Source organism: Mizuhopecten yessoensis, unplaced genomic scaffold (genome assembly GCF_002113885.1).
Source record: "Mizuhopecten yessoensis strain PY_sf001 unplaced genomic scaffold, ASM211388v2 scaffold5575, whole genome shotgun sequence".
Taxonomy (NCBI): domain Eukaryota; kingdom Metazoa; phylum Mollusca; class Bivalvia; order Pectinida; family Pectinidae; genus Mizuhopecten; species Mizuhopecten yessoensis.
Window position 1 is genome coordinate 142,451 of NW_018406117.1, and position 14,478 is coordinate 156,928.

A 14,478-nucleotide genomic window follows, 5' to 3' on the forward strand; every position below is an offset into this window, starting at 1 on the left:
AAGTTGTATAATATACTTTTCAAGATATGTATCCCGTTTTTTTTTTTATATATGTGGACATGAAACCCTGATTCACATAGATAGGGAATGGATTTTAACAAATCTAGAGCAATCACTCTTTAAATAAATTTAGACGAATACTTAAAATATTTTAATTTACTTTGTTAGAAAATTCGCAACAAATATACCTTGAAGCAGAGACGTATATATAATAATATATGTATAATATTTTAAGTAATTCGTATCCTACGGACAAACCTCCATTAGGATCCAGTGTTATATGGGATTTTACCGTCTATATTACTTCTTTGACCCATATTAATATATGTAATATATACGTCTCTACTTGAAGGGAAACTTACAGAATCTGAATTGTTAAAAGCTCTAAAAAAAAAATCAAAATAACAAATCACCTGGGTATGATGGCTACACAGCAGAATTTTTCAAATTATTTTGGCAAGACTTAAAACTTTTGTATGTATTATGCTGCGTAACAAAAGGTGCAATTTGATATATTTTCTATAGAATTTGCAAATATGGAGGTCAATATCATTTTATCTCGTATCAAAATGTTACTATTTTTCAAGAACTACAATTTCACGAGAATCCGTTCGGTGCGGAGTAATATTTCGAAATGATCCGGTGTGTACGGAGTGCATGATCCGTCGGTACGGAGAAAACCACTGACCATAACATGTAAAATTGTAAAGATACCCAAAGATTGCAAATAAGGTCTGCAGAAAAACACTGTCATGTCATATATCGATCCTGTTAGACACAATATACATAATAGCGGATCCAGCAGGATGGGATCCCCCCCCTCNTTTTTTTACATATTTTAAGACAGTTCTTACCAAAAAGAAATGTTCAAATATCACATTACCAAAACAACGGAAATCATACCAATACAACAGTCACACTGTGCCGATTGAATCAAACGTTTTTCTATAAAAATATCGTGATTTTGTTGTACATAGGTACTGTTTTATTATCTTATATGTATTATGCTGCGTAACAAAAGGTGCACTTTGATATATTTTCTATACCATTTGCAAATATGGAGGTCAAGATCATTTGATCTCATATCAAAATTTCACTATTTTTCAAGAAATACAATTTCACGAGAATCCGTTCGGTGCGGAGTAAATTATAATGAAACCCAAAGATTGCGAATAAGGTCTGCAGAAAAACACTGTCATGTCAGATATCGATCCTGTAAGACACAACATACATAACAGCGGATCCAGCAGGATGGGATCCCCCCTCCCCCCCACCCCATCCCCAAAGAAAAACACTGTCATGTCATATATCGATCCTGGAAGAAACAACATACATCCCCCTCCCTCCCAAAGAAAAAAACCACACATACACTTAATAGATTTGCAAGAAACCTGAACACATCAATGTTTTACTGATCATCTACATGAACATTGCCCCGATAACTCTGAACTTTTTCAATATACATATATTATAATATAGAAAAAGTAAGAAAAACATATAGTTTTAGATACTATCAAACCACATTAAATGGTCCACAGAACAAAGAGGGTCCACTTTAGACAAAAACATTTTTTTTTATTTCGTCAGAAAATGAAATGCAAACAATTTCAACCACAATAGAAACACTATTGATATTACTCAAAGAAACAAAAACTGCTGTACTGACCTTGAATTGATTTACGTACATAACTTGTATCGTAAACAAAAACAAGGCAAGAATGAAAATAAGAAGAGATACTGTATATATCTATCTTGCCCCGCTGTGCATCGAACCCCTTACCTCTTTGTTTTGGGGTTACGCAATATTCGACAAAAAATGAGCGCGCTAGATTCCGTTGACAATACAAATGCACATGGAGTTCTCCAAAGGATAATGTAACTAAAAGTACCGAAACAGTAATTTATATCATTTTTTTCATTTGCCACTTCAAAAAGTAAAATATATAAAGTTCCGTACAGACGACTAACGACTAAATAGTTTTGCTATATTATGCTGTTAAAATACTTCAGCCTTAAAAATGTGCGAACGTCGTGGTTTTGCCCCACAGGGACCTGACAATTTGTTACAGATTTATTTGGAACTAAACTAAGGTGTTCAGAATAATTGTACATGTTTTAGGGGTTTAGACACGGTAAAAATGACACCCCAAATGATCATACATCATTTTTACCGAAAGTCGATCTAAACCCCCAAAACATGTAAAATTATTCTGATATAAAATGTATGGCATGTATTAACTTCTCTCTCTTATAGCCTTTTAAAGCAAGTTTCTTCTAAGTGAAGTGCTTTTACATGCATTTAAATTATCTTTAGTCTCTCGTTACTCTTTTAGAGTATAGAGTATATGTATATGTATGCGGAAGGTGAGACTCTAATAAACTATCTGTACCTGTACATGGTATTCGGCGGATAGAAGATGATAGAAGAATAAAGGAATTTTAATCAAGATGACAGCATTTAATAAAATTTAAAATAGCTAAACAGTAAAACATATAGCCACCGGTATTAAGAAAGTAAATAACGTACTTGTCGTTTTCTTTTGACATATTCCGCCTTACAAAATATCAAAACAAGAGGATTTTTTCGATCATTTTGAAATGTAGAAAATCTTGAATCCTTATTATCATAATGTTGATAACGAAATCAAAAACAGCATGTGACACTCAGTCATTTAAAATATATAACGCAAGATGCGTGGATATTGTTTTTTCTTTATTATTATTTTATGTTTGCAGTGGGTGTTGAAACGTGTGTTCGCGCCTATAACGCTTTATTGTTATTAAGTTTATAGTAAATTAATATATGAAATTGTTTAAGCTTTACATAAGTGTTGAGAGACCAAATATTTCCTAAGTATTCATACCCTCACGGGCAAGATATACATTTCATGTTAGATCATGGCCAAACTGTACCAAACTTAGACGTGTAAGAATATTACATCATTTTATACTAAGTAAATATTAAGAGTAAGTCAAAATAATTCATATCAAGCTACATGTTCAGATTTGAGTGTTCCCATACACATAAGAAAACAATTACATAAAAGTTTTTTTGTTCCGAAATAGGATTTACCGAGTGTTGTATCATTTTGAATAGTGTATTGCACAAACAGAACTGATTTCACTATCCTTAACAAATATAATCTGGTCTTTTCTTTTACCTGACCTTACTTTTATTATTGATTAATCGTTAGATAACCCCTGCTACCTGCGGTTATTGTTAATTTGAAGGTAAAGACCATGAGATCACTACTTGTTTTTTCAGACACAGGGACTCGGCTACAGTTGGTTTGTTTGGACCTATCACGCTGTGTAAAGAGTAATGATGAATGTTTTAGTGGTTATTCAAGTTCTTTATTTGCTGAACTTTTACAACTTATGGCAATTACAGATAAGACAAAGACACTAACAAGAACACTCACAATGACTCGCACACATCATCCTCATCGTCTTCATCACTTCTTCTTCATCATCATCATCATCATCATCATCATCATCATCATCATCATCATCATCATCATCATCATCATCATCATCATCGTCATCATCATCACATCAACATCGTCATCATCATCATCATCATCATCATCATCATCATCATCATCATCATCATCATCATCATCACATCATCATCATCATCAGCATCAGCATCAGCATCATCATCATCATCATCATCATATCAGCAACAGCAGCAGCAATCATTCGTCATTCATCATACTCACATTCATACGCACGCCAGAACCCTTTTCACCCTCATTCACCCAGACAAGACTTATCAATATAATGCTATAATATATAATTTTGTATTCAATCAACTGATATACAACATGTATCTTAACATGACCTGTTCTAGTGATGACCTCTTGATCAATCTGCTCTACGTTAAAACGCTAGTGATAAACACTTTCCTAAATTATTAAGTTCTTTTGTGTTTTCGATTTTGAGTAATTGAACGAATTTAAACATACTAGGCCTTTTGAAATAATATTGCTTTATGAATTTAGACCGGAGGTCTGAATAGCGATTATATTTAATTATAAAATGAGATTCATCTTTTATATAATTTTCATTACATAAAATACGTTTTCTTTCTTCTCTAGGTATATCTCTGTAACGGCCGCGTTCAGTGAACAGGTCATGCGCACATAAACGCATCTTAGAAATATGTTTTAGATAATTTAAATTAATTGCCTGATGAAGATATGGTTGCAATTTAATTCTTTCCACTAAATGCTGACATAGTACTCCTTTAGAAGAAGAATGAACTTTTTCTAGACAATCTTGCTAAAAAATATCACATAATCGCTGCTTATATACTTCATTAGAATGGTTAATACTATCAGTCACAAACATGTATCCAAGGCCGACTCTTGGAAGATCATGTTTTAAGTTAAGGATCCAGGGGTCTTTATTTTCAACCATATCATCATAACAAGCTTTCAGCACACAGTTATCAAAACGTTGTAATTTAATCCAATTTTGTTATATTGTTATTTCGAAGGTAAAGACCATGAGGTCACTACTTGTTGTTTCAGACACAGGGTATCGGTTACAGTTGGGTTTGTTTGGACCTATCCCGCTGTGTAAAGAGTAATATTACATGTTTTAGTGGTTAACATTGTCTCTCGAAATAAAAGCCACCCCTCTTTCCAACAGCACCCGAGAAATGATTTAAGTATCTCAAGTCGCTGTGGACGCAGGGACGTCCTTTGCCGGTGTATCTACTTTCTCCCACAAAATCGTATTAATTATATGTACCTGTATATCAACCAACACTCCGGGAGAAAGATTACTCCGACCAGAGACGTATATACTACATGGCTTTATATGTCTCTGCTCCGACATATCAGGATTAAATCCAAACAAACATTATTCACGGAATTAGATAAGGCCGTGATTATTGTAACTAATCTGCGGGTCCGTATAGTTTATAGTCAATTTTTATATGTCTCTGATTGAAGTATGAGACTGAAGTACAAAGCCTGTTTACGTATCGTTTTTATTTAATTGAAATATTGAACAGGGAAAGTAAAAAGACGACCACTGTGCACGGGTTGTGTATAACTTCGGGTATATTATAATGAAACATGAAGATGAGTTACTTTTACCAGATTTCCGGGGTTTCGATCACCTACGCTCAGAGATCGTAACCCCCGGAAATCGAGGATGTGCTCTAACATACCCTTTTCATTGAGCATCGGATGGAAACGTATGGTCGGTGAGGCATAGATATCACAGGACTTCATAGTGTGTGTGTAGGGGGATGCTGGGTATTGCGCTTGATTGGTGTTTATTAATTTCAAATTAGCTATGATTCTCTTTGTATAGTGTTATGTATAATTTATATCAATTGGATTCATATGAGCTTCAGATCACTGGTACCGTAAAACTTTGAAAAGTTTGTAGGGGTGGGGTTGGGCGGTTTCGATGTCACCAACGCCTCCTTTTCTCGAATTAATTCAACTTCCTATACAACGACAGTATCTGACGAATGACGACCACGTTTCTTTTAAAATTCTTTTCTAACACTTTCTTAAATCTGCAATGAATATCTTAAAATTGACACAAACATGTCCAGTATATAAAACCGTTCTTTTGTATGGTTACTATATGCAACTTCTTTCAGATAGTCAAGAGGTGAAATCGAAAGGTTAAATGAGATAATAAGTGTTCATTACGCATTTCAAAAGGACAAATCAAACTTAACACTGAATTTATTTAAAATTTTCATATTTTTCAACTTGTTTTATTTCTCTAAGCACGATGTTATTTCACTTTAAAATCATAGATTGGATTTTTAATTGACAAAATGCTTGTAACTACAGTGTATCTAATGTTAATTTTCACAAAATCACAATGTAAATCCTAACAAGTCGAGTCATCTTTTATCAGATTCTTTTTGATGATTTACCTTCGGGGTGAAGACTTAGAAAGAGGAAGGAGGAATGAAGCCGAACTGGACTGGCCGGTCAATCGTGTCCCTGTAGGTAGGGCGTAAGAATTGTACCTGCTGCCCATATTGCATGAGCGTAAGAGGCAACTAAATTTGGGTCTTATCTTTTCTCTTCTTTCTAAACAACTTTCTTCTTCCTAATGTATCCCTTGACAATGCCTCACTTTTGCCCTTTAGTTGTGCTTTCGCCCCCTATGAGGAAGGCGTTGGGTTCTGTCTCCTGGCCGAACATCAAAATCGGGAGTCCTCCTCCAAAAATGGGAAAGTTTGCAAGTATGTATAAATCTTTAAATTGTACTATTAGGAATCCGTTTACCCACAGTTACATATATAGTGTACTAGCCACATCTATAATAGACTTGTCTGTACGTTAACCAACGTACACGTGTTTTGTTAACAACGCAATACTTGAATGGTCCCTAGATGATATACAGAATCCAGCTCGTATGTAACGAATTAATCAGTCAGGTGTCAGTTAATTAACTGCTCAAGAGTTACCAAAAAATAGCATCACAAGGTGTCCGTCAATAATTTCCAACCGTGTATTCTAATCACTGAATTATTTCAAAGGATTCGTCTCATTCCAGCAAAGCGAAAGCAATGCGCTGCCATGTTGTATATTACTTGGCTTGCAATCTAAACCGGTCACGTCATGCACGGAGTATGATAAATGTATCTAACATAAATAATTAACGGTTGAATACACAAATTAATACAATAATGCATTTATTATCAAATTGTTATATTTGTAATTATTTACTAATCATCTAATTACATTTTAAATATTTATTTAATCGACCAATGCGTCGATGAAATAAAACTGAATATATTAATATTAGTATTAAGCTGGCATTATTTTGTAATGTACATGAAACTAAACAATAACATTTATGTGAGCTTCTGATTACAAAGGTGCAAAAAAGCAAAGGAAATAAAAGTTCGAATCCGGAACCTTACACCCGGTAACCGCTTTTCCGAGAAGATGCCCCGAGTGTCAATAGCCACGGCGCGCGGCAGTGGCTATTGACACTCGGGTGGTGTTATTAAAATTACAATTATTACAAGTGTCGAAGACAGAACGGTGTGTTTTGATATTAATATTATGATTTTTACAAAGCGCATAATATGCCTTATTACTTTTATCTGCAATATGTTTTTGAGTAACATTTAATTTACCTTTGTGATACAGTTGATGGGACCTGTAGCGACCTGCCGGATAGTCATCTATTCCTTACCTCACTATAAAGATTTCTTTTCATATTTCTAGCATGTTTCACATCTTAAAAAACTACGAAAGGTGAACCAGTCGAACCAACTTTTACAAGGATTTTCACTTTAGTTTGACAGAATAGTTTAACCGCACATCATATCCATGTTCTGATAATGGTGGATATTGCAAAGCTGCGTTTAAATTAATATTTGATAAGGTGGTCCTGTTACTCTCTTAGAAAGGGGAAGCGTAGCACTGTTAGTAACATGTACCCTTAAACATTCATATCCGCTGTTCGAGATAAACATACCAACTCAAAATTACATAAGTTTTCTGAACGGATTTTTTCGGGTATTTCCGTTATTTTTACTGTGTCAAATAACGTCATTGTGTTTTTGACGGAAAATTACAAACGCCTTTCGATAGAAGTTCGATGATGGCATTGCCAAAATCGGTTCGACAATATGGTAAAAGCATATTCAAACAAAGAATGATCCAAAAATAGGTGCAAATATGTTTTACCCAGTTCATGTACAGCGCAGATTGATATGATAAAAACAATTTTGAAATTGTTTCTTGGTATGTGACTTTATACACATGCGTTCATGCATATCAAATGTGATGCGTTTCCGGCGATTTTTATTTTGTCTAATATTGTTTGAATAATCAACGAGATAGTCTTCTAGTTGCAGAAGGTATATAAGTTGTATATATTTCGGGAATAAAAGAAGTAATACTTTACATTCTTGTGAAGCAACGGAGATTTCCGTTTTCGCGCGAAACAGAAATAGAATACTGAATTATGACGTCAATCGGAATTCCTGTTTTTTCCCTTTTCATTGGCTAGAAGTCACTTCCTGTTTCCCCACTGGAGGGCTACTTCCGGACGAAAAAAATCAAGAGCGAGGTGTAGAAAGGGGAAACAACTCTGTTTAAGCACGCATTTGTTACTATTAAAAAGCTTCGCTTTACCCAGCACATTTACAGCGCAGTTGGATATGATAAAACAATTTTGAAATTGTTTCTTGGTATGTGACTTTAAACACATGTTTTCATGCACATCAAATCTGGTGCGTTTCTGGCGATTTTTAAGGTAGAGCGTCTATACCCGAACATCAAACACAATGGTCTCTGGCATATTACGTTCAATTTACCATATCAAATCGGTATTTCCGCTCCTCCTTCAGAACTACCATAGTGGCGAGGGTACAGACAGCGCCTCGTATGTAATATATGTAGCTGTGGGCTAGTTTGACCACTCAAATCGTTTAGTATAATATGTATAACGGAGGCTACTACTAGGTTTATCCTTGCGCCATTTTCTCTTTGTGTTTGTGGCAGGGTTAAAATCTTGAAATATAGTTGTATTTTATTCACCGGGAACTAACTCGACCCAGTTGCATAATATCGAAAAATTGTATCATAAACTGATATAACTCATGTTTTTTTTAAAGATTTTTTAAACATATTTTAGCATACAGTAACACTGTCAAGATATTGTTGGTAATACTCAAATGCTGTTTCGCTAAAAAGAGGATTTCATGAGGTTAAACGCTTTCATGGAAGATAACGCATATTGTAGGATTTTTATCAAAAATATAACAAGCTTATTTTCCCAAAAATATTGTAACTGCTATTTTATACTTGGGAAATCAAACTGATCATTTGAAGACAAGGCTAATGCTATCGTGCTATGGGCGTCTTCCCCTGTGTTTTGGTCCAGAACGACGAAACACGTCAATTAAGTTGTCTTATGAACGGATATAATAAACCTTTCCAAAACAGGTATTACATTCAAACCTCTCATTGGAGAGATGACAGAACTAAGGTATCAGTATGACAATGTTTACAAACAGGGTCAATTAAGTGACGATCCATTTATGTATTGAAGGTTAAGAAGAACTGTTTCATCTCGTCACATCTCGTCACATCTCGTCACATCTTGCTTATAGGATATCCTACACCTTTATAGAAATATAATCTTTGACGTCATTGATATTACAATTAAATCATCTGATAGAGAAGCAAAATGCTGAAAAAGAAAAATCTCGTTTGAAAAAAAGGCGAGGAAGAAGATACTGACATACCTGTGAACAATAGCAACAATAGCTACTTTTAGAATTGCCTATACAAGTCCGTGTTTATATATATAATATATAAATGTTGTCGCTTTATATATTATCTATATAAACATATTTTAACATAATTACTGGAGAAGATTTATATGGGATTTTCCTGTTACTTATATTAAATACAACTGTATATTCATTAAAACAATCAAATTAAATGATGTCATTGTGTTGAAAAAAATGAGACATAACTTGAAGCTATCAACATAATATCATAATGAAATTTACATACGAATTTTGTGACACTGCAAGACATAGGTTGTTCATAAAATGAAAATACATCAATTTCATTTGAATCTTGAAATATGTACGAAATTTTAAGCGTACGTGTGTATATTTACGTTTATTCTGTTACAAGCTCGAAATAGAACACACGGAACTGATAAGTAATAAATAACATTAACAGCAGAAATTTTAGCATAAAGATGTCATTCAATATCTGAGATAAAAAAAATCAGGTATTCTAAAGTAAGCTAATGTCAAGTTATGTGCTACCCATTCCCGAGTTATCTCCCGTTGTGATCCTTGAACCTGGAAATTCCGAAAACAATTCAGGAACTACACCGCCATATAACGACCACGGTAATCAAGGTAAAGATTTGACAAGATTATGACTTATTGATATTTATCATTTTAAAGTATTCAGACCAACATCATCAGTTTCAACGCTGAACGTAAATCTATTTAAACAAAGAGTGTTATCAAGATTGTATAAAAGCCAGCTGATATGTATTTGGTAGGCTGATACAAAGCGAAAGTGCCTCCGATATTGCCTGATTAATCTTTGAAATAACAATGTTTGACAATTAATTTACGAAAAATATACATGCTCGATTAATAATAAATCGACATTGCTCATTGTGTAGGCATTATTTCAAAGTTAAACAATTAAGTTAGAACAAAGTTAGAAATATTATCAGTACTGTTTGCTGTATCCCATCACCTTCAATTTATATGTCTGATCACAGATGCTTGTATTAGGAATTTATTATCCTTCGACACTACTCCACTCACTCCTGCCGTTTATATAGTTATATATCAAAATCGTGATTCAATTAGGACATATTATAGAACATTAAACATTGTACGAGTTACCTCCCATGGAACATTCCTCACTTTATCCCAGTCGATTGGGCTTGTTTCAATTTTACTAAAAAAGTAGCAATACTCATTATTTCCAGATCTTATCGGTATTAACCAAATGACAAGTGAGATATGCGTTATCCTAATTACAAATTATCTGGAAATATTTTATGCTAATTTACATTACATGTTGAGTGTTTCATGAAAATCTAGGGGGAGATTATTCTAATTAATTACAGGAATCAAGGGAGGGTGTATATGTATTTATTTAAATTACGGTCCCGAGGGGTAATAGAGCCTGACAAAAAAAGAAGCGCTACTCTTTAAAAGTCAATACTATCTAAAATATGACATCAACATGACAAAACAATTGTAATAATTGTAATATTGGTTAAACTGGTGTTTCTCATAATGGAAATATTCCTTAATTTGAAGGTCTCGGGCCAGGAAAATATAAACATGTCAAATTTTAGAATCAAGTTGATCTTTCTCCTTAACGAATATTATTTTCTGTACATCATTTTTAAGCACGCCTGTGAAGAAGCTACATTTACTTTCAACATGTCAAGGTCGTCAATTTCAAGGTGAAGGTCAAGGATACGAAACACTTTTGGGATCCCGTTGGCCTGTCTACTAAACTTTATTCTTTTTATTTAACACAATGAAATAGAATTGCGTGAAATTACATGTACAAACAAAATATTATGTCTAGAACTTTCAATATCAAAGTCATGGATATCACAAAACTGAAAAATAAAACCATCAGGATAAAATTGACGGTGTAAAGTTTGGTTTAACATCATTTACTACACTAGGTTACCATGTTCACATACATGTATTCCTTAACACACTCGTTGATTTAAGTATCACCGATCCACTAAATTGTGGTTTTCTATATATGGAGTTATTTCCCCTTAAGAAGGTAATGACTATAACAGGACAATTCCGTTGACCAGGTAGGTCAGTCGGTTAGAGCAACAGTATAGACATTTGAGGTCTTAGCTCAGTCGGTTAGAGCAACAGTAAAGACATTTGTGGCCGTAGGTCAGTCGGTTAGAACAACAGTATAAACATTTGTGGGCGTAGCTCAGTCGGTTAGAGCAACTGTATAAACATTTGAGGTCGTAGCTCAGTCGGGTAGAGCAATAGTATAGATATTTGAGGTCGTAGCTCAGTCGGTTAGAGCAACAGTATAAACATTTGTGGTCGTAGCTCAGTCGGTTAGAGAAACAGTATAGACATTTGTAGTGGTAGCTCAGTCGGTTTGAGCAACAGTATAGACATTTGAGGTCGTAGCTCAGTCGGTTACAGCAACAGTATGGACATTTGAGGTCGTAGCTCAGTCGGTTAGAGCAACTATATAGACATTTGTGGTCGTAGCTCAGTCGGTTAGAGCAATAGTATAGATATTTGAGGTCGTAGCTCAGTCGGTTAGAGCAACAGTATAAACATTTGTGGTCGTAGATCAGTCGGTTAGAGAAACAGTATCGACATTTGTGGTCGTAGCTCCGTCGGTAAGAGCAACAGTTTAGACATTTGAGATTGTAGCTCAGTCGGTTAGAGCAACAGTATAGACATTTGTGGTCGTAGCTCAGTCGGTTAGAGCAACAGTATAGACATTTGAGGTTGTAGCTCAGTCGGTTAGAGCAACAGTATAGACATTTGTGGTCGTAGCTCAGTCGGTTAGAGAAACAGTATTGACATTTGTGGTTGTAGCTCAGTCGGTTAGAGCAACAGTATAGACATTTGTGGTTGTAGCTCAGTCGGTTAGAGAAACAGTATAGACATTTGAGGTCGTAGCTCGGTCGGTTAGAGAAACAGTATAGACATTTGAGGTCGTAGCTCAGTCGGTTAGAGCAACAGTATAGACATTTGAGGTCCTAGCTCAGTCGGTTAGAGCAACAGTATAGATATTTGAGGTCCAGGGTTCGAATCAGTGGTTAGCCATGCTGTTTTTTACACACAGAACACTGTTGTTGGATATTTATTTGTTGTTTCTTTAATCTGTTTTATTCGAGTGAACTATTGAAACGTTATTTCAATTGCAGTTTGTTGGTATATCACGTTGTCTTAATCTAGGGATCTAGAGGTAGTGAAATATTTTTTAATCATATAAAAATATTCCAATCATTAAGCGGACCGAACTTATTCACGTTGATATTTACATCTGGAATACTGGATGTACTTGTTCAAATCTGAAGTGTGATATTTTTATATTTTACAGCAATTTTCCGATTAAGTTCCAACATGGCCGAAGCCAACCCTACACCAGAATACAAGTGTTTGTTGTGCATGAAGCCGTACAACCAGCCGAGGGAGCTACCGTGTAACCACATATTCTGCTGCCCGTGTCTGACGTCATATATCGATAAAGAACACAGGACTGCAGACGAGGACCGTCACTACTTTCCATGTCCAGTCTGTGACAAACCAACTAGCCCTAGTGACGTCAACACGGATGTAGACACCTGGGGGAGCTCGTTTCCGATAAACAATCACTTTATCAACACCACAGCAAAGTCGTCAGATGACCAGAACTGTGAGGCGTGTCGAAGGGTTGGGGAATCCAACCCTGCTGTTGTCTGGTGCATTGGCTGCACAGAGATGCTATGTAAAGAGTGCAGAAGTTTTCACGACCGAAACAAAATGACAGCAAAACATCGACTTGTTCCCAGCACAGATGGAGGAGTTTGTGATAAAACAGTAAACGAAAACTGTCCTAACCACGAAGGACATCCGTTGGAGGTGTACTGTCTTGATCACAGCTCGATGTGTTGTTGTATATGTGTGGCCATTTCACACAAAAACTGCAACCATATCAAACCAATAGATGATGTGATCAAGACAACCTTTACTGGACAACCTTCACTCGAGACAGCATGGCAGGTTATCAAAGACGAGGCAACGACGATGTTAGAGGACGATGAGTCTGAGATGACCTCCCTTAACACAAAAGAAAAAGAAGTATCAGTGGAGATGACGCGAAAAATACAGCAAGTCAAAGACAAGCTTGATGGTCTCAACACAACGTTTCAGTCGGAACTCTCTGATCAGTGCAAAGTACACAGAAAACAGCTTTCTGCTCGAATGGAATGTGTGAAGAAATTCCAAACAAATGCAGAAAATTCCAATATTCTAATGACTCGTTTTTACAAGCAAGGTGCGGATCGTCAGCGATTTGTTATGAGAGAGAAAACGAAACAACAGGTATCAGGACATTACCGTCGTATGGATCAAACCACCAAGAGGCAGCCTAACACGTTTGACCTGCAACTCAACATAGGAACTGTTATTGACGACATAATGACGATGACAACCATTGGGAATGTTGACGTGATATCGAACATATCATCGACCTCACAGAATGCGGATTCACGTATCGGTTCCTTGCTTGAGACTCTGATGTCAACACCTTCAGCTACAACATTTGCCGACTCTACTTCAGCCTCCGACCTCCTCGGATCTCCAACCAAAGGACCGCTGACAGTGGATGTTTGGACTGGTTCCGTATCCTGTGTACTCTCGGTCGACAGTCGTTCACTGGCAGGAAGACAGCCGACAAACTTGAGAGGAGGAATGTTTACTGATAACGGTGAATTACTTGCCACTGATCACCAAAACTGCAGACTCGTGTTGTTTGATGACAAGTATCGCTACAAGAGACAATACAAAGTAAAAGGAAACCCATATGATGTAACGCGTGGACTGAATACTGATGACATACTTGTTAGTACTACAAACAGTGGAATTATGAGATGTACACTACGGAGCGGTCAGTTGACCGTAATCGAAACAATCAGCTGTAAAGGCCACGTCTATGGAATAGCAGTTCTCGGAGATAACATCCTGGTAAATACTGGTCATAGTGTGAGAGTAATGTCATCGGATGGGAAAGTTAAAAAATCAATACAGAAGGAGAGTGGATACCTCACACAGATTGCCGCATCTATATCTACGTCAACGTTTTACTACATTGATGGTGATGACATCGTGTGTAGACGACTAGACAGCGACGTAGAAGACTATAGATACAGTGACCCTGGTCTGAGGGATCCTCGTGGTATCGGACTGGACCGTGATAACAATGTGTATGTGTGTGGATA

At 35.8% G+C, this 14,478-nt stretch overlaps 1 protein-coding gene across 1 annotated transcript; it reads left to right on the top strand.

Moving 5' to 3' along the window:
• Positions 1 to 9,808: 9,808 nt before the first annotated feature.
• LOC110450974 lies at positions 9,809 to 14,476 on the top strand (the record flags this gene model as incomplete). The annotated part of the gene is made up of 2 exons (XM_021498792.1): positions 9,809 to 9,883; positions 12,600 to 14,476. A coding segment is annotated over exon 2 (1,854 nt), but the record flags the coding sequence as incomplete, so codon positions are not given.
• Between the last annotated feature and the right edge of the window lie 2 nt (positions 14,477 to 14,478).